The sequence below is a fragment of the Strigops habroptila genome, chromosome 6 (genome assembly GCF_004027225.2).
Source record: "Strigops habroptila isolate Jane chromosome 6, bStrHab1.2.pri, whole genome shotgun sequence".
Lineage (NCBI taxonomy): Eukaryota > Metazoa > Chordata > Aves > Psittaciformes > Psittacidae > Strigops > Strigops habroptila.
The window spans coordinates 70,869,702-70,893,606 of NC_044282.2; the positions used below are offsets into that span (position 1 = coordinate 70,869,702).

The following is a 23,905-nucleotide window of genomic DNA, read 5'->3' on the forward strand; positions in this document are numbered from 1 at the left end:
ACAAACAAGCAAACAAACCCCTTTCATTTAATTGGCAGCTCTATCGGAGTTATAATGTTCTGTCTTGGTATGTTTAAACCAATTATTTTTCTGGTTGTGCCTATATAGTATTTATAGTATTTTATTACAAAGCTACTTCTTGAAAACCAGACTTTTCCTTGATTTCTTAATGAATTCTGATTCTGCCTAATGCAATTAGCCTGTAAGGACTCAGCTCCATGTGACTTGCAATCCACGATAGAAAATTAAGGCAGTACAATTTTGCAGTGGAAAATTTTCTAACCTCAAAGTGAAAATGCTTCTTATAGTTTAATGAAGGTTCTTCGTTGCAGCCGCTGCTTACAGTACCTTCTATTTAACTTCTGTTGTCAGGATTGTTCAGTAATTATTCTCCTGCAGTAGTGGCTGTCCATTTCTATGTTATTATCTGTTATCTCCACTTCAAAAGAAATCACGGTGCTGGATACAAAGCCTGACACTGGATAACTTACAGAACCATTACTTCTCTCCTTACAACTGGCTTCCTTATAATGCAAGACATACAGCTGACATCTCTGTGATAAAAGGAATTTACTCACAGAATCTCTGCTGCTTGTGACTACTAAGAGACTGATTTTGCATGATGCTGAGCGTTCGTGTCTAGGTGCAGAATTACTTCGACTCCCACTTCTGGATTTAGTTTGGATGCTGAATGACTTCGACTCCCACTTCTGGATTTAGTTTGGGTGGAAACTTTCTTCTGATGCTAGGTTAAATCCTGACTAATGACTGCAAGGTACTAAATCTTGTGTAACTCAGATGGTTACAAGTCCTGGTTCGCATATATTTGTGCTACCAGTCTTTAGGTTAAACTGAGAAAATATAAAATCCAAATAATTGTTTGCATTTCCAGGAGCTTGCTTTAATTGTACAATATGTTAATAATCTGCTTAAAGCCTGCCTGGTTTTGTTTATCTGGAGGAAAGCAGATTGCAGGAGTAAGATAATTCGATTCAAAAAGAATACATTCCCTGTAGATGTCTCCAATATGTGGAATATTTTGGGCACTGATGGCCTTCAGAAAGACTTTTCTTCTTTCTATACTGAAGCCATAATACCATTCAATAGGGGAAAAGGTATTTGATGTATGAACAGCCTCGGATTTTATTCTTTTAAACATTTTTGTTGCAGATCTGAATTCCTCTGGCCATTTTTGTTTGCACAGATCATTCCCATCAAGTATTAGTCATCCTCTGATTTCTGTTAAATATTTCTGATGAGCATAATTTTCATATCTGGCATAGGAGCTGAGAAACAAAACGAAGCTGATTTGTGAGCATTCATGTTATCTAAAGTCTGTAGCTCAGCTGCTTATCTAAACTTCCATTATAAACTTCGGCTTGCTTGTAAATCTTAGGGAAGATCTTTTCATTAAACCACCATTAAAATGAAAATTCAGTAAGGAAAAAACAGTGTTTTGAAACTACATTTAAAGAAAAATAAGTTCTTATTAAACTACTTTAAGAACTAGACTTCTAGATACACTTAAAGGCAATTAAAGTTCAAGGCTCCAGAACTGCACTCCAATGCCAAGAGACTGTGGCAGAAGCAAATTCAAAGACGAAATCAGAGCTGATGTTTTACATGCCTTTTGCTTTTACGACAGACAAACGGTAACTGCACTGCAAGAAATGATGCTGCTTGTGATTCAACAGCCTGTATGAGAGAGAGGACTCAAGCAGCTGCATCTTCGGTATTCTATAATAGCTAATCAAAAGCAGAGAGCTGGTATCATCTCCAGAAAAAACCACTATTTCATCCTCTCTCTCTGTAAATCAAATCTTCACGTGGAGTCCTTCAGACCCCTCCCATTTCTCAACAACAACTTAATCAGGTTTTCAGACGTGAGCACCAGGCAGTTTCCACTCTTGCCAGGGAATACAACCTTATGACATGCTCTCGACGCAGCCTGCTCCACTGCCATTATTTCCTACCCAATCAGCATTTGCTTGTGCATCCTTTGATGAGCAGAGAGCCCCTGTTTAATTAACGGCATCTTCAGTCAGAGATTACCCAGTCATACAAAAGGGAAATGCCTCCATGGACGTTTGAAGAGAGAGAAGCATTTGCAGAATGATCTCTCTCTGTTTAAAACCTTGCCTGTATATCTATACCAAGGGCAGGGTATGTGTAGCCACTGTTCCACTCAAGAGTTTTTGAAACATCTCTTTCTAATTTGCCTCCAGGTACAGTCTCATCGTCTTGTTTTAGATATTACAGCTCCACTCAAATAGCTTATTAAAAAAGACATTGTGATCTTCTGTAAAAAAGGAACACTGTCTTGACTGTCAAGGCAGGGGACAAACACTTGAGTCGAGCTGCTCGAAGAAGCAACTTGCTATATAACTGTACAGAGATCTCTGCAAAGGAAAAGAGGTTCAAGACAGAGGATCAAATAAGCTGAAGGTGGAGAGGAAAATGAATACAACAGTGGCACATGCAGCACCAGGGTGAGGATGCCAAGAGGTTTTTGCTCTGTTGATAACTGATCTCCAGTCTGTATCTCTCACTGAACTTCCCTTCTAAAAAATAGATTTGAGCTCTGCCTCTTTTTATCCTTCTTTTTAAAGCAGAAAACACAGCATCTCGCTGTTAATATCATTTCCCAAGAAGGAATAGGTAACACGCACAGTGCAATTAAGAAAAAAAAAGCTATCAGGACATTTTAAGTTCTAGATAAAGTGACATATAAACTTTGCATAAAGTTCACCTCATCAGTGCCATAACGTGAACCACGGCATCATTTACTCATCTTCAGCTGCTGCAAACCCTCAGAGCCAGAGGATGGAACTAGAACAACATTAACCCCAGCGTCCCTGTGTTAGGCGTTGTCTTTGGAAGCTGCCTTTCTGCTGGTGCTCTTTCCAAGACATCTTTATTTGATGTTAAAAAATTAGGAACAGAAAGCTAAGGAATCATGCAAACCAACAGCAGCAATTCAGTGGCAGCAGATGTGTATTTTTCTTCAATTACCAGGCATGCACATAGCAAGAAAGATTATTTCAGAGTTGCAGCTATGCCCTCTGCATAGCTTTAGAAACCGTCAGCTTCCCTGGTTTGTACCTCCTGGGCTTTGACAGCTAACAACAATCTCTCTTTCTCCAACAAAAAACATCTGATGATTCAGAGATGCACAATTAGGTTGAAATATTCCAGGTTAGGGAATTAAAATAAAATAGCGTGTGTATCAGATGTGATGAGATTGTCAGGATTTTCCTCCCAGATTTATGGAAACATGACACGTTACATAAATTCCTCACTGATAATTGAGGTTAAGCTCGACTGCAGGTCATCAATTTAGAACATTTTACTAGTCCAACCTAAAAGATTTACTCATAACTACAAGTACTTTCTTCTGCAATTTAAGGCTGCTGGAGAAAAGAATAAATTAAAGCTTATTTTTTAAAATAAGAGTCATAAAATTGAAGAAATGTAAACATGAAAAGGACTTGAAAGGTCATCAATGAAGTGTAATGGAGAAGAAATACTTCAGTAAAACAAACACGTATGCTGTTGGAAATGCTGCTCCTACCTCTCGGTGCTTCACTTCAATTTTACAACAGCCACACTATCCCTACTTCACTGCAAAAAAGCAAACAAATATTGAGAGCACTGTCCAATTTAGTTACTACTGGAAAATTGCATTAGGCACAGATCCCAAAATAATAACTATTCTGATCCTTGGCTTTTAAACAAAACACACATTTGCAAACACTCTCTATGCCATGCCTGCTAGCCTGCAGTTTAGTCCGAAGCACAGCAAAAAGACTACATTGGTAGTACCGTAGATGACTTAAAAGTGAAAGATCAAGATATGTTATCTCATCTCTTTCATCAGTGAAATGAAGTCAATAGTCACACAGCTACAGAAGTAAAGACAGTTCAGCCTTTAAGCCTTTAAATATACCAAGAAAATACCATGAAAAACATGGAAATATTTGGAATTAGACTGTAATACTTTGTAGGGAAAAAATCAGACTAGCAGGAGGTTGTGTGATTTATTTATAACCATCTTCCAACATAGCTGGGGCTTAAACTTGGGTAAGATGTGCTAAAGGAGGTTAATGGCTCATGAGTGGTCATTCCTGCTGTGGAATCTGGACACCAGGATGACAGAAGGTTTTTCATTAACAGAAACATGGGGGCCAGGTTTCTAGGATTAGATAAAGTGGGGTATAGCTCTCAAACATGAAGTGCACTGTCAAACGTGACTTCTTCTTGCAAGAAACATGTCACAGATAAAAGAATAGAACTGTAAATAGATTATAAACTGTACTTAAACTGATTATAGGTTGATGTATGAGCCTAACCAAAGACATGTAGTGGTGCTCATTCAACTGAGTTCCTGTTTTAGAATGATTTCACATGTGATTTTAAAGAAGCTAGATTAACTATAGAGAAACTTGCTAAAAGAAAGCGAGAAATGCACTAAAAATGCAACCACACTAAGTAGAAATACTTTGATGGGTTTGGTGTAGGGAAATAAACTGTCATCGACGGAAATCCATAATCAAAGGTGGTTCACACAGCATTTCAAACCACTTCAAAGTAGTAACTGCTTTGATTCTAGCTAGGAGTAAGTAAATATAGCTGTAGAAAGCGTAGAGAAACAAACACAAATTGACGCAATAAAATTGTACCAGCATTATTAATTGCTGCTTAGTGGACTTTTTCCTGGCTTAGCTGTTCCCAGTAAAAACTAAGTAACTGCTAAGACTGCACAAGGTGTGCTTTGCCTCCACATCTTCCTCAGGCTTTCAGAGATGCTATCTGGAGAAGCTGCTTCTCCCACTTCCCAAGCCCTGCTCCCTGTTCCCTATGCCACATGCACGCTCATGTGGCACCAACCATTTGCAATGACCCTAAGGGGGAAAAGCAGGTCTGGTTTTCAGCCCTGCGGGCTCCCTAGTGCAGGGTATCCTTCAGTGTAGAAATGCTTCTGATGCTGCAAGTGAGTCCTGGCATGGACCAGAACGAGTGGGTTGAGGTGCTGCCTCCAGTGCTGGGGGGCTGGTGCCAACTTACAGTGTCTGGAATGTGAGTTTAGACCTCTGCCCCTCTTCTTGGGGTCTCCATGGCTACCTGGTTCGTGCAGAGACTGTAGAATCACAGAATAGTTTGGGTTGGAAAGGACCTTCAAAGTTTGCCTGGTCCAACTCCCCTGCAATGAGCAGGGACATCTTCAACCAGATCAGGTTGCCCAGAACCACATCCAGACTGGCCTTGAATGTCTCCAGGGATGGGGCATCCACCTCCTCCTGGGCAACCTGTGCCAGTGTTTTACCACCCTCATTGTAAAGAATTTCTTCCTCACATCCAGCCTGAATCTCCCCTTCTTTTAGTTTAAAACCACCCCTCATACTATCACAACAGGCCCTGCTAAAAAGTCTCTCTTCATCTTTCCTATAGGCCTCTTTTAAGAATTGAAAGGCCACAATAAGGTCTCCCTGCAGTCTTCCCCTCTCCAGGCTGAGCAACCCCAACTCTCTCAGCCATTCCTCACAAGAAAGGTGCTCCAGCCCTCTGATCATTTTTGTGGCCCTCCTCTGGACCGTCTCCAACAGGTCCATGTCTTTCCTGTACTGAGGACTTCAGAGCTAGATGCTGGTGGGGTCTCACCAGAGCATTTCAAGAGAGGAAAAGAAGTATTTACTTAAAGTTTCATCCCAACAGTATGACCTGTCTTTCTGTTCTAAAGGAAAAGTGGGCTCCACCTTCCCCAGCACAGCATTTGGAGTTCACTCTTGGGGCTCCTTGACACGCAATGCTCTGTGTCAGGCCCTGCTGCTGCTGTCTGCACATTTCACCTCCTCTGCCTCTAGTCATTAAAATTTAATGTCCTCTCATTGATCTTTGGCTGCCTCTCCACAGTAATTGCAGTCAGATGCTGATGCTTCATTCCTACCAGACAAGGTGTGTGATGACCACCCACCTCTTGTTCAGAGGAAAAGTCACTTATAACAGAAGATAGGCACATTAAAAGAGAGAAAAGAAAACCATTTCCCATGTTTCTAAATGAGTATCTTTTAGACAGTACAGTTCATGATTTGTAACAGGACTCCTACCCATAGTAGATATAAAATCAAAGAATAGAAGCAGATATTTTAAACTTGAAAAATTCTACTTTGTTTTAATATAAAATTATCTTTAGTCTAGCAAAAAGCAATGATTTCCACTGGTAGCAACTATTTCAAAGGAGAAAATAAAGAGGAATATTTGCAACGTATTTAAATTAATGAGTTTAAATAGCGACTGCTTCTAAAGCGCAAATTTCTTCCTCCAAGTCTCCCTTGTGATGTTGTTTGCTAAAAACACTCACCAGGATTTTTTTTTCTTCACTTCATTCACTCCAGTCTCATGCTTAAGAAATAAAATTCATTCTACATTTGTTAATATGCAACTTTTAATTAAGCTCCTGGTGTATATATGCAAATAAATCTGAACAGATACAATGAATTATGCTGAAAATCAAATCAACCCTGTGGAATGAACAAGACAGGCTGGGCACGCAGAGCCCAGGCAAAGCTCTGCCCGCCCAGCCCACGGTCTGCAAGAGAATTTAAACCCTCAGCTGCTACTCACATCACTCATGTCTGCATTTCAAGCAAGCTTTTCAAGCACAATAAGCCATCATATTTCTTTCCCAGCCACAATTTTAAACATTAGTGCTTTTGTTCTTAGTTTGTACAGTATTTTCTCTTAGACACCTACAATGTGACAAATCAGCCCATTTTTGTGCAATGTGATATTTCTTTTTGTTGTATCTGCTCATCAATGGCAAGAGCAACTCGGGAAAGAGCAGCCCTGGACATGCAGAGCCCACTGCAGTCGGCTTCTCGAGCTAAGGATTTATTATTTGAAGCAAAATTAAAAGGAAGCCAATCAGCTCCCTCTGGGTGATGGGAATTTTAAAGAGCCCTGCCTCACATCTCAAGAATAAATAACACTGAGACACAGCTTCTTCCCCCCCCCCAACTCTTCCCTTTGGTGAATTGCCTGTTGATTGCCTGTTCATTTCCTGGAGACATTGCTAAGCCCTTTACTTCCTAAACCCAAACAAAATCAATTCCCCCCTCCCTGAACTGCAATCATACACTGATGTGAGAGCAAAGAACTGAAGGGCAGCTCACAGTCCCAGCAAGAAAGCATTTCTTTATTTCATTTGGGGGTGGGCTCGTTCTGCCATCAAGGAAACTGGAAAACACGTGACATACTGATAAGCAGCCTATAAATAGATTCTGGCTTTACCCAAGAACTCTGATTTGCAGCAATTGATATAAATAAGCTCCAGCTTTAAAGCCTCTGACAAACAATACTCTAAACCCACTTGGCTGTATAAACAACTGCCTCTGTGGCGCAAGCGAGCACAAAATCTGCTTCTCTGCTCCCTCAGTCCAAAACCAGGCACGTGGATGTCAATGAGAGCTTTGGCCGTGTGCCCTTTGCTGCTGCTGAAACCACAGTACCTATCTGAGCATACTTACAGTGGCTCTTCACCTGTGGTGATGCCATCCTCAAGCATGATCCCATACAGAAAGGAACAGAAAAGCATGGATTTCTTAGCTTTCCTATTTCCAGCCCTCTTATTATCAGCTGATAAAACAACTGTACAACATTCATCTGGCCAGACTGGTCTATGTGTTCATGCAATTCAATTCTGTCCTCCCAGGAGCAATCAGCAATGTGCACCCAAGGGGAGAAAGAAAAATATCCATCTGCATCTACAGCAGGGTCCACTGTTTTCATACAAATAGAAGTGTTCTCTCCTCATCTTTTTCCCTGGTTTAAAAGCAGCTTAGAATTAGAAGTCTCTCATATTTAACTGCAATTGAAATAACTTTATATCAAACAGTTTTATATCATGTTTGACATTATCTCTGAGAGTGAAGGAAAATGCAATATTTTCTTATACTCTAAATAATCCTGCAAATAGTTTTGAATTTACCATCAGGATAAACTGCATGACTAACAGGCACAGTTACTACTCAGGGGAAAGCTTATGACATTCTCATTACTCATCTTAATTCTGGGCTACTTAATATAGAAATCTCTTCAAGAGGCGCTGTGTCTCCCATTTCTCCAGCTCTGGGATCTCACCTTTCCTAGATGTGTAAAACAAAGACTTGGGCATTACAGGTTTTCTTCCAACAAGACTTCTGAAGCATGTGCTGTGTGCTGGAATGAATCAGGCTCCATAAGCAGACGGGATGGCAATACATCTCCTTCAAATGGGATGTGCGTGGCTCAGCCATGTAAACCCAGCTCAGACAATCCTGTATATGGGCTTGTCAGCGCTCGTCACGATGCAAGTTCACAGTGGATACTGTACATAAGAGGAATCTTAAATAAGTGTAAAATGGATATAGGAGTGCTAGAAGTGCTCACTAAAGCCAGTGTTGAGGCATCTCCAAGGCCAGCAGCAGGAACCTGATCAGGGAGCAGGGAAGTGGGATGCTCACAACCCCACCACCCACAAGCACAATGTCTCTTTTTGGTCCATGCGGAGAGACAGAGGCCTCTGGAGAACAACTCCTGGTTCCCCCAAGAGGGTGGCAGAGCCCACGATGTGAGCTCCATCACCTCCACCACATCTCCTCTTCTCTGGCAGCACTGCCAGCTGTGGGAGGCTTCTTATAAATGGCCATTTTCCATATTGCCAAGAATAGCATCGTTGTAAAGAGCATAAAACTGTCGGAGAGTAATTGGGTTGTGCCAGATGGCAGAAAGCTAATAAAGAGTGTATAACACTTGTTTACAGCCTGGTAAGTTTTACCTTGGCATTTGTAATTTGCCCAAATAAGTTTTCAATTAAAGCAGAAAACACGGTACCTCCCTTGCAAATACATGGGCATTTAAATGCTCTTAATCAAGCTAGTATCTGATACCTAAAAATAGTAAAGGGTTGCTTTTAATTACAGGATTTGCAAGCGTCAAATGGAAAAGCTTAACAATAACAAGTGATTCCAGAGAAAAATCACTTTAAATATAAACCAAAAGGAAAACCCAAGCAACATCAAAATATGAGCAGACCTGAGGACAGCTTTCAAAGTCTCTTTCCTTCTTATGTAAGTCGCAGTTAAATAACCCCACTTGTCTTCCCACCGTTTGCAACTCTCCTGACTCTAGAAGGATGTAAAAAACACAGTTTTCCCAATTGAAATGCTGCCACAAAGGTATCAGTGTCTTAAAAATGAGCCAGATCATATTCAGCGTTTCCTACAACAATTTACAGCAATAATAGGTTCTTCGAAACATGCAGAAGAACCACTTTGACTACAGTGGGAAACACAATACAACAATTAATGTGTCAGTTACGATGACTTTCAACCAAGGACAAACTGCATGGTCACCATCTGCAAGGGCTTGATGTTCCCATAGGGCCCAGGAGGAGCAAAAACTTACTTTAGTTTAAACTACACTAGTGCCTTGTAGCATAACTCTAACACTGCCACCTCTAAAGCAAAGGTAGAGGTTCATACCTCTGAAAAGCAAAATCTGTGCCTGGACCATGAGAAAAGCTGACCCGTAGCACTGACCAAAGCAGGAGAGAATTTCTATATCATCACCAAAAGCACCCCAATGCCTATAGTCACCCCAGCAGAACACTTTGAAGGACAATATGAAAGCAATTCTAAAATAAATTCTCTTCTTTCAGCTAAAACCCAACCTCTGCAGCAGTTCTGAAAATGTTGTTCATGCACTGACTTGTAAAACACTCACCCTGAGACATAAACCAACCTCCTGCCCTCCCTTCCTCCTGCCACTCACCCACCGACAACTTGCACGTTTACCCTGGTGGCAACAGTCCATGGCTGTGAAGAAAGACTTTACCACCGTTAAAAATAGACAAGCCCAATCCTCTCTTATGGAGACAGGCTGAGAGAGCTGAGCTGCTTCAGCCTGGAGAAGAGCAGGCTCAAGGAAGACCTTAGAGCAGCTTCCAGCGCCTAAAGGGACTGACAAGAAACCTGGAGAAGAGTTTTTGACAAGGGCCTGTAGTGACAGGACAAGGGGAATGGCTTTAACCTGCCAGAGCAGAGATGGAGATGAGCTCTTAGGCAGAAGTTCTTCCCTGTGAGGGTGCTGAGGCGCTGGCACAGGGTGCCCAGAGGAGCTGTGGCTGCCCCATCCCTGGCAGTGTTCAAGGCCAGGTTGGACACAGGGGCTTGGAGCAACCTGCTCTAGTGGAAGGTGTCCCTGCCCATGGCAGGGGGTTGGAACTGGATGAGCCTTAAGGTCCCTTCCAACTCAAATCATTGCATGATTCTGTGATAAATATTTCTGGAGAAAAAGGTGACATTCTCTCCTACAAAACCAGTGTTGTCTGAGGAACATGTAAACACACAGAAAGAAAGGGATAAAGACTGCCAAGGCTGCAGCTTGGGACATACTCCTAGGCATGGAAGCAGCAGGCTGGGCAGAACCACAGAGCCGGCTTTAGGAGGAAGAGCAGAATGGGATCTTTGTTCTTATCAAGGCAAAAGGCAGCAAAACTGGACTAACCAGGTTACCCTTCCTTCTGCAACTGCCAAATAACCATTCTGTGGTTTAGAATTTTTTACCAAAAATATACTGCAGAAAACAGGTCTGTGTTGGGTTTTGTTCCTCGCCATGATGAAGGGAGCCTGGCTCTTGGCAAAAGCCAAAGCAGAACTCCCACCGCCCTGGGAGGGCTGGGATCTGCTGTGGTGGCTCTATCAGCTAGCCCAACACACACGAGTTTCTTCTATTTGTCTCGACACACAGGTAACCATTCAAGGAGTCTGCTTTATTTCACCTGAATTCAGTTCTATGGTTTTCTTTAAACAATATGCAAATTTGTACCATTATTTCCGAGATGAATGTGATCACCTCTTCCCTTTATGTTGTGACCCCACCTGGCACGACTGCTCTGCTTCTGCCACTTTATTAGCAACCATCATTTTGAAGCCATTTACACTGAACATTCACCACTGCAGTGCCCAGTTTCTCATATAGATTTTGTTAAATGTATTTCATTAATCTTGGAGGGAAGGAGGTTAACTCAGAGTGGCAACGACAACAAAAAAGATATTAGTGTAATTCCAGTTATGGCATTATCAATATTGGATGTGTTTCAGAACAGGAAAAATGTGCATGAGATGCATTGCAAGTCAGACTCTCAGTCAGTGCAGCTCCCTGAACTACCAGAACCTTCCATCATAAAACTGATGCTAAAAATCACTGAGCTGGTAATGCTTTTCTCTGTGTTTGGACACAGAAAGGTCCCATTTCCTCTGACCTATTCTTAAAAAATATCCAACTATTTACCAGTTGTGATAAACTTTAACATTCAAGACTGCACTGGGACCAGGCCTGGATATAACTTTCTTGCAAGAAAATAACAAGATCCAGGCCCCAAGCCCCTAGATGTGGCCAACTCTTGCCAGACTCTCTGCTTGCTGGAGTGGACTGAACCCCAGAGGCTCACCTTTCTGTCCACACATCACATCTGCTCTTCAGCGCACGTACCAGATACCTGCAGATACAGCAGAATTCAAACCACTCAGATTAGGATGTTAGTATTTGCAAGTTATACTCACACTTCGTTTAGGATTCCTCCTGGAAATAATAAGGAAAAGACATGTTCTTTTAATGGGTGTTATGGTGATTAACCACCACTGGCAGTTTAGTATCTGGAAACCAGTCCGCTTTGATGGAAATGAATGCAGAGGCAGAACGTAACAGGGTGAAAATGTATCAGCTGCCATATAGGCTTGTTTCTAAATTGCATGTTTGCAAGTTCGTTCTAATTCCAAAAACCAACAAAGAAAATGGATACTGCAAAATAGCACAGCCTAGAACTCCCTAAGAACTCCCAGCCAAGGGTATTTCTTCTTCAACGTAAGGTAGTTGGGTTTTTATCCAAATTCCCCAAGTTAAACAATGTAACTCAGAAGCTCACAAACCTAAAGCACATGGAATCTGTCTGTAAAAGAGCAAACCTGTATTTTAACAGATTGCAGTAATTTACAGTTACACATTCAGGTTTTTCCTGCATTGTTTGGAATTCAATCAGGGTTGTTCTACTAAGTAAAAATAGAGCTACACTGAACCTTAGTGTAAGATGAGTGTTGAATCTGCCCTTTCTGCACACTCTCTAAGACACGCCACAATCCCAGAGCACTAGTACACTGCCAGTCTTTCAGCAAGACCCTTGAAATTTGAGGCTGGTGAATAATTCAATCTATACTTAATGGTATAAAGTCAAGTTCAGACTCAAGAGTGGGTAAGTTCTAGAAACGTGTAACTCACCTACTTTGTTACACATCCTGTAAAATGATTTCTGTTCAACAGGAATGACACATAGGTCCCTGCATGGGATTTCTCAGCAATGAGGAATAAGGACCTGACTTCCGTCATCCAAAGACAGAATATGAAGGATATTGGACACTGACAGTGCTAACAACCACGCAACAGAGCCATACGCAGAAAACAACCTCCAATTCTGTCTATATGGCAGATCAGCCATATTGAGGAAGGGCTATAGCACTTCTACTCATTCAACTCTGTAGTGATAGAAATGCTTCTCCTCGGAAAGGATATACCCACGATGCACTCAATAGCCAGGAAAACCTTGCTCAATCAGATATAGCTGTGTATCAATCCTAACACCCCGCAGTTTCACCAGGAATACACTGCACTTCATTCCAGTGAATCACCAAGAGTTGGAAAATGCATTAAGCAAAGTTTTGGCCCTCAGAAAATGTTCTTTTCGCACCGACAACCATTCTGCTTCCGCATGCACATGCTTGTGAGCAGCGAGTGCTGCCATCCGTCCTGCAGGAACATCCCTGCGGATGGCTCATTAACAGCCCAGGAGTGGAACAAAGTGTCTGAACTCCCCAGTGGCAACTACTGATCAGTTTGTTTATTAAACCAGGAGTAGGCTGGGAGGCGACGGAGCTGAGCAAATCAGAGACAGGCAACTCACCCTCAATACAGTTAAAAGGTTTTTTGTTATCACCACACAAATAGTACCCAGGATTTATTTAAAAATGAAGTGTTCATATGCCTTACTCAGTAGCACAATCCTATTTATAATTAAATAGGGAGGGGGGTTGGGTTGGTTTCAGAAATATCATACTGTATTAAATAAAGCAACTATCAGCTACTTGGATGCACCTGCCTCTACCTTTCGTATATCCACAGCAGACTAGAGCAAACAAAAAGAGTCTCATTTCTACTTGACACTTTGGTAACATGGATTTAACGTGAATACACGAACATTGGAAATAGTTCAAGTTTCCTGCTGCTTTATAGTTCACACAGACTTTTGGCTATTTCCATTCACTACCTTATCTGTAGCTGACTCTTCTAAGTCCCACTTTCCCATTCCTAATAAAATATTTCCCTCCCATACTGGTAGAGGTCTCTGCAGGTCACCTGTGTCACCACAAGCAGTGGGTATCATGTCACTGGGGTGTCCGACCAGCACAGACATGTCGTGGGACACAAACAACAGACCGAAAAGCCAGAGCGATGAAACAAGGATTATTTCTGGCAGGGGCTGTAATTATTTTCCAATCAAAGTTTTAGCTCAAAGAGCCAAGTTTCTTCCCATTGTTTTTTCTTGGACATCTCTATTGGACAGCAGACAAGGAGAGATTAACAAACATAAGGCACATGTGCAGGTGTACAGCCAAATGTGCTTAGCTGTGAGACCAGTGCAGTATGAAAGATTAGGAACTTGGACACTGGAAGCTGTTCTAATGGAGTTTAAGCAAGCTCAAATAACTTTCAAAAATAAGTTTTAAAGAAAACTTTCTTTATGACTCATCTAAATCTCAAAAACAAATCTCTTGAGTTACAAGCTCTGTCCAAAGACAGTTTATACTGAAACTCAATCACAAATTGCTCATTCCCTGCTAATTTGCCTAAGGGTTTCCAGGCAGGGTTTGACATCCACCACAGCACACAGGCGGCCCCATCCAACACAGATAATGACTTCCCAACATGGGTCACCTCCGCTCCTCCTCGGCTATTCAGCGCCCTGCCATCCTGTTGCCAGGAAAGCCCCTTTCCCTGCAGATCTGGGTAGGGCAGCACTTTCACCCTGATAAGAAGAAACTGGCAACTCCATCAGCTGCGGTTACTCAGGATCTGCACCTAATCCTTTTGCTTCACCGTGGTCTCTTCTCCAAGCCTAAATGGCTTTGCTCAACTGCATGGTGAGATACTGAATGAGCCATTTATATGCAGATGATAATAAATATATCAAACCTTTGGAACTAATTAAAACCTAGCAGTTTTCTCCAACCAGTTATTTACAGGATAAGGGATGCTGTGGAAAAGCACTCAGCTGGATACCAATAAAATGGGGGACATTTAAATCATTTGTTCTAAACAACCGCAGAATAATGTTTCTTCTTTGGCATTTTCACCCCAGCATTTGAAGCTTGAGGGTACTGCACTACCATGAGAGCTCTCTCTAGATGCACAGCTCCACACTACTGCTGAAATATATACTTTAATATTTATGAAATATGTCTAGATGGAGATTACAGCTCAGAAGGAAAGCCTCGTGTGACTCAGTTATTAGGTACCTTTACATTTTCCAGTGAGAAACTCTGAAATTCATTCCAGACTAAGTGTTCATCACAGAGGCTGAATGCAGCATTCCTTATCTTTATGGAAAGCAACATTTTATTTATCTTGGGTTTTGTATTAGTACTGCACATAGAAGCCCTACTTGTGGACCAGGACTTTGTCCTGCTAGGTACTGAACGAACAGTGGAAAAAAGGGCTACACTTTCCCAAGTCTCTAGGATCTTAGGGCAAGTCAAAAGGTAACAGGGTGGATATGAACTCACAGGCGGTGTGAGGTAACAAACAGATAATACTGGACATTCACAGCCAGTATTAACATCTTAGCATTGCTAAAATTGCCTCCAAAATCACTTTACACTGTCGCAAAACTTATTACATTTTGTGCCAGCCACTGTAAAAATGCCATTTGTCAGATTGAAGTGAGCTTTATCACGACTGACAGCGGCTGTGGGATTGTGACAGCAGCAGCTGGACATGCTGCCCCAGCGGCGTCCCCATCTCATCAGCGTTATGAGTTGTGAAGGAAGGAATAAGACATCCATGTGCTGTATTACTGACCAGCAACACAAATGTTGTCACACGGCTGCTGACACTGGGTACGGCTTTGTCACAGACACAAGTGGGTGACAGCACACCACCACTGCACCCAAGCCACAAGGTTCACCAGAAGTGGTACCTACCAGGGGAGAGATGCCACTTTGCAGCCCACCTCTCCTCCTGCAAGCCACATCCCATGGCAGAGAAAGGCAATGAGAGGAATTTAAACCCTCAACAGCACAGAGGTATGACAACCAACTAGGCTGTCACAGGAAATACTACCATAGCACTGAACTTCACATCTGCATGAAGAACATGCTCTGTTAAGTGGTAAGTCCATACCCTCTGGTGCGCTACTTAAACCCCGCCACCACTGCAGTCTGAAAGCTCACAGGAGTGGCTTATGTATGGATCGAAAACAGTTTAGGAGTATTGTGTGAGCCTGAGAGCACACAAAGCTGTCTCTGTCAATCTCTCTTTAAAATGACACAAAAAGTCATACTAAGGGAGAAAAAGGGAAAAAAACCTAAACCCAAGATGTGTGCAGGTTGAATCAAAACCGTCTCCAGCAGCAGCATTCAAAGCACAGCTTTACTGATACTCTCTGGTGTTCTCGGCAACTCAAATACCACATAATTAATTGAGCAGTGTCTACCTTTCCAAATTTAAATGTCAAGTTTTAAAATCGCATTTAAAAAACGCCTTTTTGCTTCTTAAATACAGAATTTCTTCTTACATACTTTGTACCGTGTATTTTGGCATGAAAGTCTGCAAACAAAAAGATGTATGTTTTAGAACTGTAACAAAGAAAAACATAAAACCAAAAGGAAGAAAAATAATTAAATCTTTCTGGCAATGATTCATAGTGAAAGCCTTGGACGAAACCCTGTGCTTTCTGCCATATCCTGAATGCTAGTAAATAGTGCATCCAACGAACTTCCCAGATGGAGCTATGTTACACAGCGTATGACAAGCTTCTGAAAAGGTCCCAGTTCCCCAAGGATTAGAGGGCTGTAAATACAATCACCTTCACCAGTTTGGGCCATTCTGGTGGCACACATGGATGCAGATCACCTCGGTGGCAGCATCAGCCTCCGGCATGAGCAGCCAAGTGAACTGCACCCCACGACGGGTGAGGATCTCTGCAGGCTTCAGAGCGCAGGTGCGGAACGCTGGTGCTCATCCACTCCACTAAGCAAGCCACCGTGACGGAGATGTGACTTGGGACCCGATGAAGCAGAACGAAAATGGCTACTGTGCTGTTGCAGAATGCCCCAGGCTTGGTTCACACTTCCAGCAAGCTTTGCTTTGCTTCCAGAATAGCATGAATAATGTTTCTAGCAGCGACACGTCTCCAGGTGATGGAGAACTGAAGATCTGTTCTCCATGCTCCCTGCATAGCAGCACTGACAGCTTTATCCTTGGAGATGAGGCTCTTCCCCAAAGAAGATAACTTTCAACAGCTTTAAAACAAATAAATAGCCAAAAAGCAAACTCGAAAGCATCGCATTTGCATACAGCAACTTGCCCTGATTCCTGAATAAGTGAGAATTGGATCTTCCCTGTGGACACTGGGAAGATCTTTTCTGAAAGAAGTCTGCACTGGTGGGGAAAATCTGGAAGTGTGAAAGATGCCGGGTGCCATGAGGAGCCTGTTCAGCCTGGTAGAGAGGCTGAGCTGCAGGGAAGTGGGCAGAGAAGGGCAGAGTAAGGCTTTGGAAGCTGCTCTATGGTGTCCCCGGAGCCTTCTCTCCTTCAGGCTGAACAACCCCATCATATAGCATCCAAATATTATCCAAAGAAATTAATCTGAATCTTCCTTAATACAGTAAACTCAACCTAGAGAAAACTTTTATGTAATTTAATCATTATTATGAAAAAAAAGCAGTCAGGTAGAAGAACAAACAATTGAGGGGGATGTTTGGGGATGTCACTGTTATCCCTAAGGTGAGTGGGAAGCAGGTGAGCTGCATGCATATTCCATTTTTATTCCTTTTTGGCAGAAATAGAACATTGCTTAGGCATAATTTACATTAGAGTTACTAATTTAACACCAAGGTCGTTGAAGGGAAAGCAACATGCATTTATCAGCAGATAAAAATAACAGCAATAGCAGCATTTGAGACAGGCACAGCGACAGGAGTCGGTGCTGCAAAGGGCAGGCTTATTGCTCTCCTGTGCAACCTATGTAGGCAGCTGCCTTTTCCAGGGAATTCACTGAGTGGACTAAAGAGGAAAAAGAAATAGAAATCTATTTGCCATTTCCCCTGTGCTGTCTGATCGGGGTGGTTATTAAACACAACATCACTGTCCCAGCACAGACTTTGTCATAAAGAAATGAATTAACTGCTCATCCTTCAGATACTTCAGAAGTGACAGAGGCCTCTTTTGTTCTCCTGATATAGAAAAAACAAACAATATGACCATAAAAACCATGGGCTGCCAGCAAAAAATCTAAGTTCAGACACCATAAGGAAATCAAGTGATTGAATTAGGTTTATTTTGACAGGCTCTTGTCATTGGACTCGTACATTAGAGGTTAGAGCCTTATTCAGAGGCAAATCAAGCCAGTGTTACCTGTGATTTTTTTATTAGTGTATGTGTGTTTTAAGTGGGTTCACAAAAAGTTCTTCAACTGCATTTATAAAGTCAGGCAAAAAAATGAAGAAAGAAGGAAATTATAAACAACATAACATACTTTCTGCTTCTTTGCATGAATTTTACCAAATGTCAGTAAAACCCTCCTGATTCCAAATGGCGTATGGCGTATGGAAGCAGACATAGGAGACAGCAGCCTCGATAGCTCTGACAATCCAAACAGACTTACACATCCTCATTTCCCTGAAAACCACCAGATTTTCAGTTAAATCATTATTTAGACTTTCCTTGATAGTTTTCCTTTTTGTTTGTAAGTTTATGAAATGTTGGTTTTTCTCTACAGATGTGTTAGGACCCTCTGTGGTGAGGAAGAAGTGTGAAGTTTTCGAATTACAGCTGAGATACTCCTCAAACCATCTCACTCTACTTGAGTGTTTCAAGAAAACCCACTGAATACAGAGAGGCTGGTGATGATACTAATAGTAGCTGAGGTCTTGGCAGATTTCTACATTATTTTCTCTGTAGAGCTTCCTCGTTACAGTGAGAAAATTTGGGGCAGGGGAGCTGCGACTGTTTTTAAAATTGGGGACGATGCTCTATAAACATTTTGGCATTCGAGTGATTCCATCATTCATAATTTCATCTCCTACAGGTTCCATAGCATATGTCATTGAAAGAAATTCATTTCCTGCTGCACGCTGTACGGTATCTTTGAGGGAAAACAGACTGATCAAATGCATCAAGAGTTTTCAATATGAACATTCGCCAACATTTGCCGCGGGGTTATTTCCGTATCCCTGCCAACTCATCCTGATATTTCTTCTTGCTACTAAAAACACTTCTTCAGTTGCATTAAGATTTGAGTTTCCATAGAAACTGTTATTGGCTAAAGTAAATACAAGCTGGTAACAAGTGTGACTTCCCTCATCCTGCGAAGCTGCCCAGTTTGCACCACCAAACCTTTCACTAGGATTTACCGCTGTGTGACATTCTTAGTGATATCTCCCTTTGAAGAACACACTCTCGAGTGGCACTTCCACGCTTCACAGAAGATGTGTGAATATTCAGAGCTATTTCTATGCCTCAGCGTACATAAGTGTGTGTTTCTCTTCACTGCTCGTTGTGTTATTCTATTTTGCAGACCTCTTTGTTACACTTTACAAGGGAAAAGACGTCTCTTACTTAGCCTGCACATAAAACAAAGCTCGTGAACTTGCTACCAGGTAATGTGTGAATAAAAGGAAATGAATAATTGCTCCATCACAACTAATGATTTTCACATCCCTTCAGCATCCCAAAATACAAACAGCGTGAGCCCTGAGCATCCCAGGCTGCACCCGTGCCGACAGAGGCGGCAGCTCCGAGTCCCTGCATGCTGTGAGGAAAGGCACAGCACGCTTTGAATGAGCTGCGCTGAATTCATGGGCAGTCACGTCTGCTGAAGGAAGAAAAATGAACTGCATATTAATCTCCTGTTCCCAAAATTTCTCTTGCTCCCTTCCTAAATGATTCTAATGCTTACTAAAAAGGCAAAGTGCTGATAATCATCTTATAATTCCCTCACTTCTGGATGAATTTCATTGTATTTTGAATTCAGGCACTTTTTCCTAACATACACAATTAATAAGTCTTTTCTTATTCTCTTCAGAACATTACTTTCATTTTTCTTCTCTAGAGAGCTGCTGCAGTGCTCTTTGCTGCCTGAGATTTGCCCTTATTCCAAAGGATAAGCCTTTGCATGTATATTGCATTGAGATGGAAAATTCTGTTATTTCAGGAAATAGCAGCTGAAGACAGAAGGATTCATTCCTGACAATGTGGAAGAAGAAGGTGATGCTGAAGCTTCTCTGTAACACAGGGGACATCTGAGTATACTGCTTACTGATTTGGGGTCAGAGGATGATCTTCTCATTCCCAAGCATCAAGCTTTTGGTACCCACTGAAGATCTCCCTTCTACATTACTAGAAACCTAAGTTCTATGAAAGGCATAAAGGCTTATTTTCAGATCCCTAAACACTCTGACTGATCTAACCTTTAATCTTTGTGCCCCACTTTGCTCTAAAACTATTCTGACTCTCTGCCCAAGACTCGCAGGGTCTACCTAGCTCCCTAAATCTACAAACTCCCTTTGGGTGCCTTTAGGCACCCAAAGCAGGACAGAGACTTGCACACATCTCCTGAATTTGTCTCTTCTTCCCAGCCTTGAGCACCATTGGGAAGAATTGGTGGGCATTGCCATGGACGAAAAGAAGTTTTGAGTTTCCTAGAAGGGTAAGAGCAAAGATAAACACTCAGAGGAGCTGAGGTGAGGCTTTAGGTTTCACACCATTCAATGGTAACCCACTTCTAAGGGGCAGTCATAAGCTCATTTCAGTAACCTGAAGTGTTAGAGCACAGACAGTAATTACCATTAGCTGATTAGACTATGACCTTGGCTCTAGGATGGTAGTCTAGTGCTGGGCTACTCTATGTAGTTTCAGCCAGGTCTGCTGAGTAACTGCTTAGGAAGGTGTTTCTTTACAGACACCTTTCTGAGCTACCCCCATGCACTGCTGTTGTGGTCAGGAATAGTGCTGGTGCTCTGCTCTTCAGTCTGCAGGGAACGGGAAGAACAGGAAAGAGGTTTCAAGAGGCTCTTAACAATCATCTCAAACCAGAAGCTGGAGAAGAAGTGGTTTAGCAAGTGTCAAGCAGAGCTGACCACCTGCATAGCTTCAACTACTGCTAAATACAAACATCGAGGAGATCTCAGCTCATTCTGCTACCTTAAAGTGATGACTGTAGGATGACAGCTGCACTTTTGTGCCTTCAAGGGAACTTTCAAGGCTAAACATAACAAAGACTGGAGAAAGGAACAGATCTCCTCGATGAGAAACCCAGAAAGAAAAAGCTCTGAGCTCAAGCAGTGTAAGGGCATTTATGTATCCCCTTTTTACATGAACATGCCTAATACTACCTTTCTCTAGAGTACAGACTATGCCCACTTAGCAAAAGCATTACAGAAAACAATCAATAGCTTGGACTTAATTATTGGAGCAAAATGTTAACACGTTTTCAACAAATTCATGGACACTGAAACTGAATAAAACAAAAAGAGTACGATGCCTTCTAAATACAAACAGAGCATTTGGCTGTTTATCGATGAAAACTTCTCCAACATGAAAAAGCTTTCTTTTTTTCCCTTCTCATAATGACTAGAAGATGCAACAAACATGCAAGAACAATCACAAAATATGTATGTCTGGATTTATGGAATAATATTGTAAAAATTGAATGTCAACCCGTAAGGCTGAAAAGAGAAACTAATCGAAATCCCTTTGTGTTTCTCTTTCTTTTTCAGGCATTGAGACTACTGATGGCTGTGCAGAAGGTACACTGAACGCAGCACGAGAACAGACTCTGTTTCTAGCCATCAAAAAGACCAAGAGCTTGGCAGATTAATCAAGCTCCCAAAGAAACGTCCCTGGTGGTGGATATGGCAGCATATGGGGAAGAAGTGTGTGTTCCAGATGGTGATGGGGAAGAAAGAGAGGTTTGGTAACTATGACTGGTTATTGGCCTCTAAAATCACTACCTGCTGATGGTCTTCTGTAGCAGCACACCTAACAGGTTCTGGTACCTTACTGTGAGTGTTGTTAATGACACTGAAATTGAGTCACATAAAAATAAAAATTGCATTTATTTAATAGAAAATTCAAGCCTTATTGAAGTGATACTTGTTTCTATCAAAAGGCAGCAGTAGACGTGAAATTTAAAGATTTCCATTAACTTCTGAAGTTTTTAATGACAACCCACACTTAGAATTCTGAAAATAGATTGTAAAATGTGCAGAAACTGGCAGAAGTCCCCTAACACCATATAAAAACATTTCCCAAGGCTATGGGCAGAGGGAGGGGTGGCAGGGGAATGAAGAGAAAATCACCTCAATCTCTTGTTTTACACTGAAAGATGCACAACAGCATTTTGTTCTTTCTGCCTGGCAAGGCTACTACAGGAAGCAAGTTCCCAAGTCAATGCTGATCCCACCAGATTATGAGAGATTAACTTCTGGTAGGATGGCTGATAAACCTGTGTTAAGCAGTACCTTGGCAGCAAGACTTATTTATTGCTGAGGCAGCTAAACTCCATTCCATGTCAGCAGCTCATACTGTAGGCTGTATTACATCGAGGGTAAGAAGCTCTGCAGGTATCAATAAACCACACCAGAGCTATTCTGCTCATCATCACAACATAATCACCAAGTGCATCACGCTTTTACCATGCAGCGAGCCCATTGTGTGTGACATCTCTGCATCTACATAACGGAAGCTCACTTTCCCCTAACCACTGTGCATTATTTATGCTCACCTGAGAGCAAGGGTCGCTCCCACCTGGAAGAAGAACTGTGGAAAAGAGCCTCTGAAAAAGCTGAGAACTTTGGCAAGTACCATGCAGACATGGTGCTGCTCTCTTAAGCCAATATACCAGGGTTTTTACACGCAATCACAAGCTGCTACTGCTTGATTTAGAGCCAAGCCTTCCTGCTGCTGTATGAGCTTTAGATCTTCTGTGGATGTGACACAACCAGGGCTGCTGTAAGGCTTGTTCACCTGCAGTCAACACTGCTCTGCTCAGCCCCACAACACGGATCAAAGCAATGCCAACAAGACTGGTCCAGAAAGGAGCATTTTGTTTCACACTGTTTGCAAGATCCCTTTAGCAGCCAACCCAGGTGCTGTTTTTATTCTGCCCACACACAAATCGATGACAAAAAGCAAGCTCATTCATACAGGTGGTGTACTTCACCACCCTAAAAGTCGGGATTTTCTCATACCCTTCATTTAATGCCACTGCTGTCAAATCCGTAACATGTTGTAACAAAAACAGCCTTTATATAACCTAATAAATAAAAGTCACCAAGGCAATACCTATGCATAAATTTTTAGCTAAAAACATTTTGTTAGAAGAACATGAATGTCCTCTGTAAAGCGGGTAGCATTTTAAAGTAATGTTCTACACATTGTTAATACTTTATTGCTATTCATCACTGAACCATTAATCACGGTGAACTCATTTGGTATTAACGTGGATGTCATGAAGTACTTCTGTTGCATTTCAATTATAACTCAGCCTTTAAAATGCTGCCAGCACTACATGGAAAGCTTTGAAAACTAAATGTGAATAGTCTGTTCAGAGATAACTACAATCACATTCTGGCACAGAGAAACAACCTTTTCCATTCCTAATGCCTGCACTTGAGGGGATGAGGAACCCATGGGGTCATGCTTCAACCCAGGGCTGGGTGCAGGTAAAAGGGATCCCAGTGGGAAGCTATGACCACTAAGACCCAGCTATTTTCCTCCCGCAGGGTGAGGGTAGGAGAAGCATTCCTTTGGGCTGCTTCAACCCCACCAGGTCAACTGCAGCTGACCATTTCAGACTCATAAGGAGATTTCCCTTTCCTATCACCCCTGTGATTCCCCAAGACACTATCTCGCTTCCAGAGCTGAGCGCTTTGGTATCTTTGCTGATATGTAGAGTCTGTCCAAACAAAATCACCAGAGAACATGTATCTACAACCCACTGTCTTTAGAGGCAGCGCAGGAGCATGCAGTACATCAGAGCACACCAAAGAGAGCTGTATCCTGACCTCTCTGATAGACAGTTTAAAAGAAAACAAACCAAAAAAAACCTCTTTCTGGCCTTAAGAGGCACTGAAGGAGGGAAACCAGCAGTACAATAATATGGACCTAAACTAACAGCTCCTTGCCAGCAGAGGAGCCAAGAAGTTGTGTCAGTTTACCTTGACAGACCAGTTTTGTTCCCTCACCACCAGCAGAGCTTCCAGCAGCATTTTACACACAGAATCAAATGACAACAGCACAACGATCGTAATGCTTCTCATCAGAAACCATTATTAAACAGAGAAAAGACAATACTTATCAGCTAAGGGAACTTCTTGCATAGAATTCCCGTTCTATTTTACCTAGGTCATCAACGTAACACGTAAGCACACAGGAAGAATTCCTACCTTGGGAGCTCTGGCATGTTTTCCGCATCTGGCATCTTTGACAAGGCTGATATCGAGCAGCTCAGTCTCCTAGAAGGAAAAATTGCAACACAGATAATGATTACATCAGTCAGAAAGCCTCGTTGTGTTAACAGTGCCCCACTTCCCACATC

The 23,905-nt window shown here is 42.0% G+C and overlaps 1 protein-coding gene across 2 annotated transcripts in view; it reads right to left on the reverse strand.

Moving 5' to 3' along the window:
- The window catches only part of PLCB1 (phospholipase C beta 1), a 397,627-nt gene that overhangs the window by 265,723 nt on the left and 107,999 nt on the right, over nt 1-23,905 (reverse strand). For both annotated transcript variants that reach the window (XM_030490899.1, XM_030490901.1), the window contains exon 3: nt 23,754-23,822. In XM_030490899.1, coding sequence (XP_030346759.1) covers nt 23,754-23,822 — 69 coding nt within the window. The remainder of the gene's footprint in view (nt 1-23,753; nt 23,823-23,905) is intronic.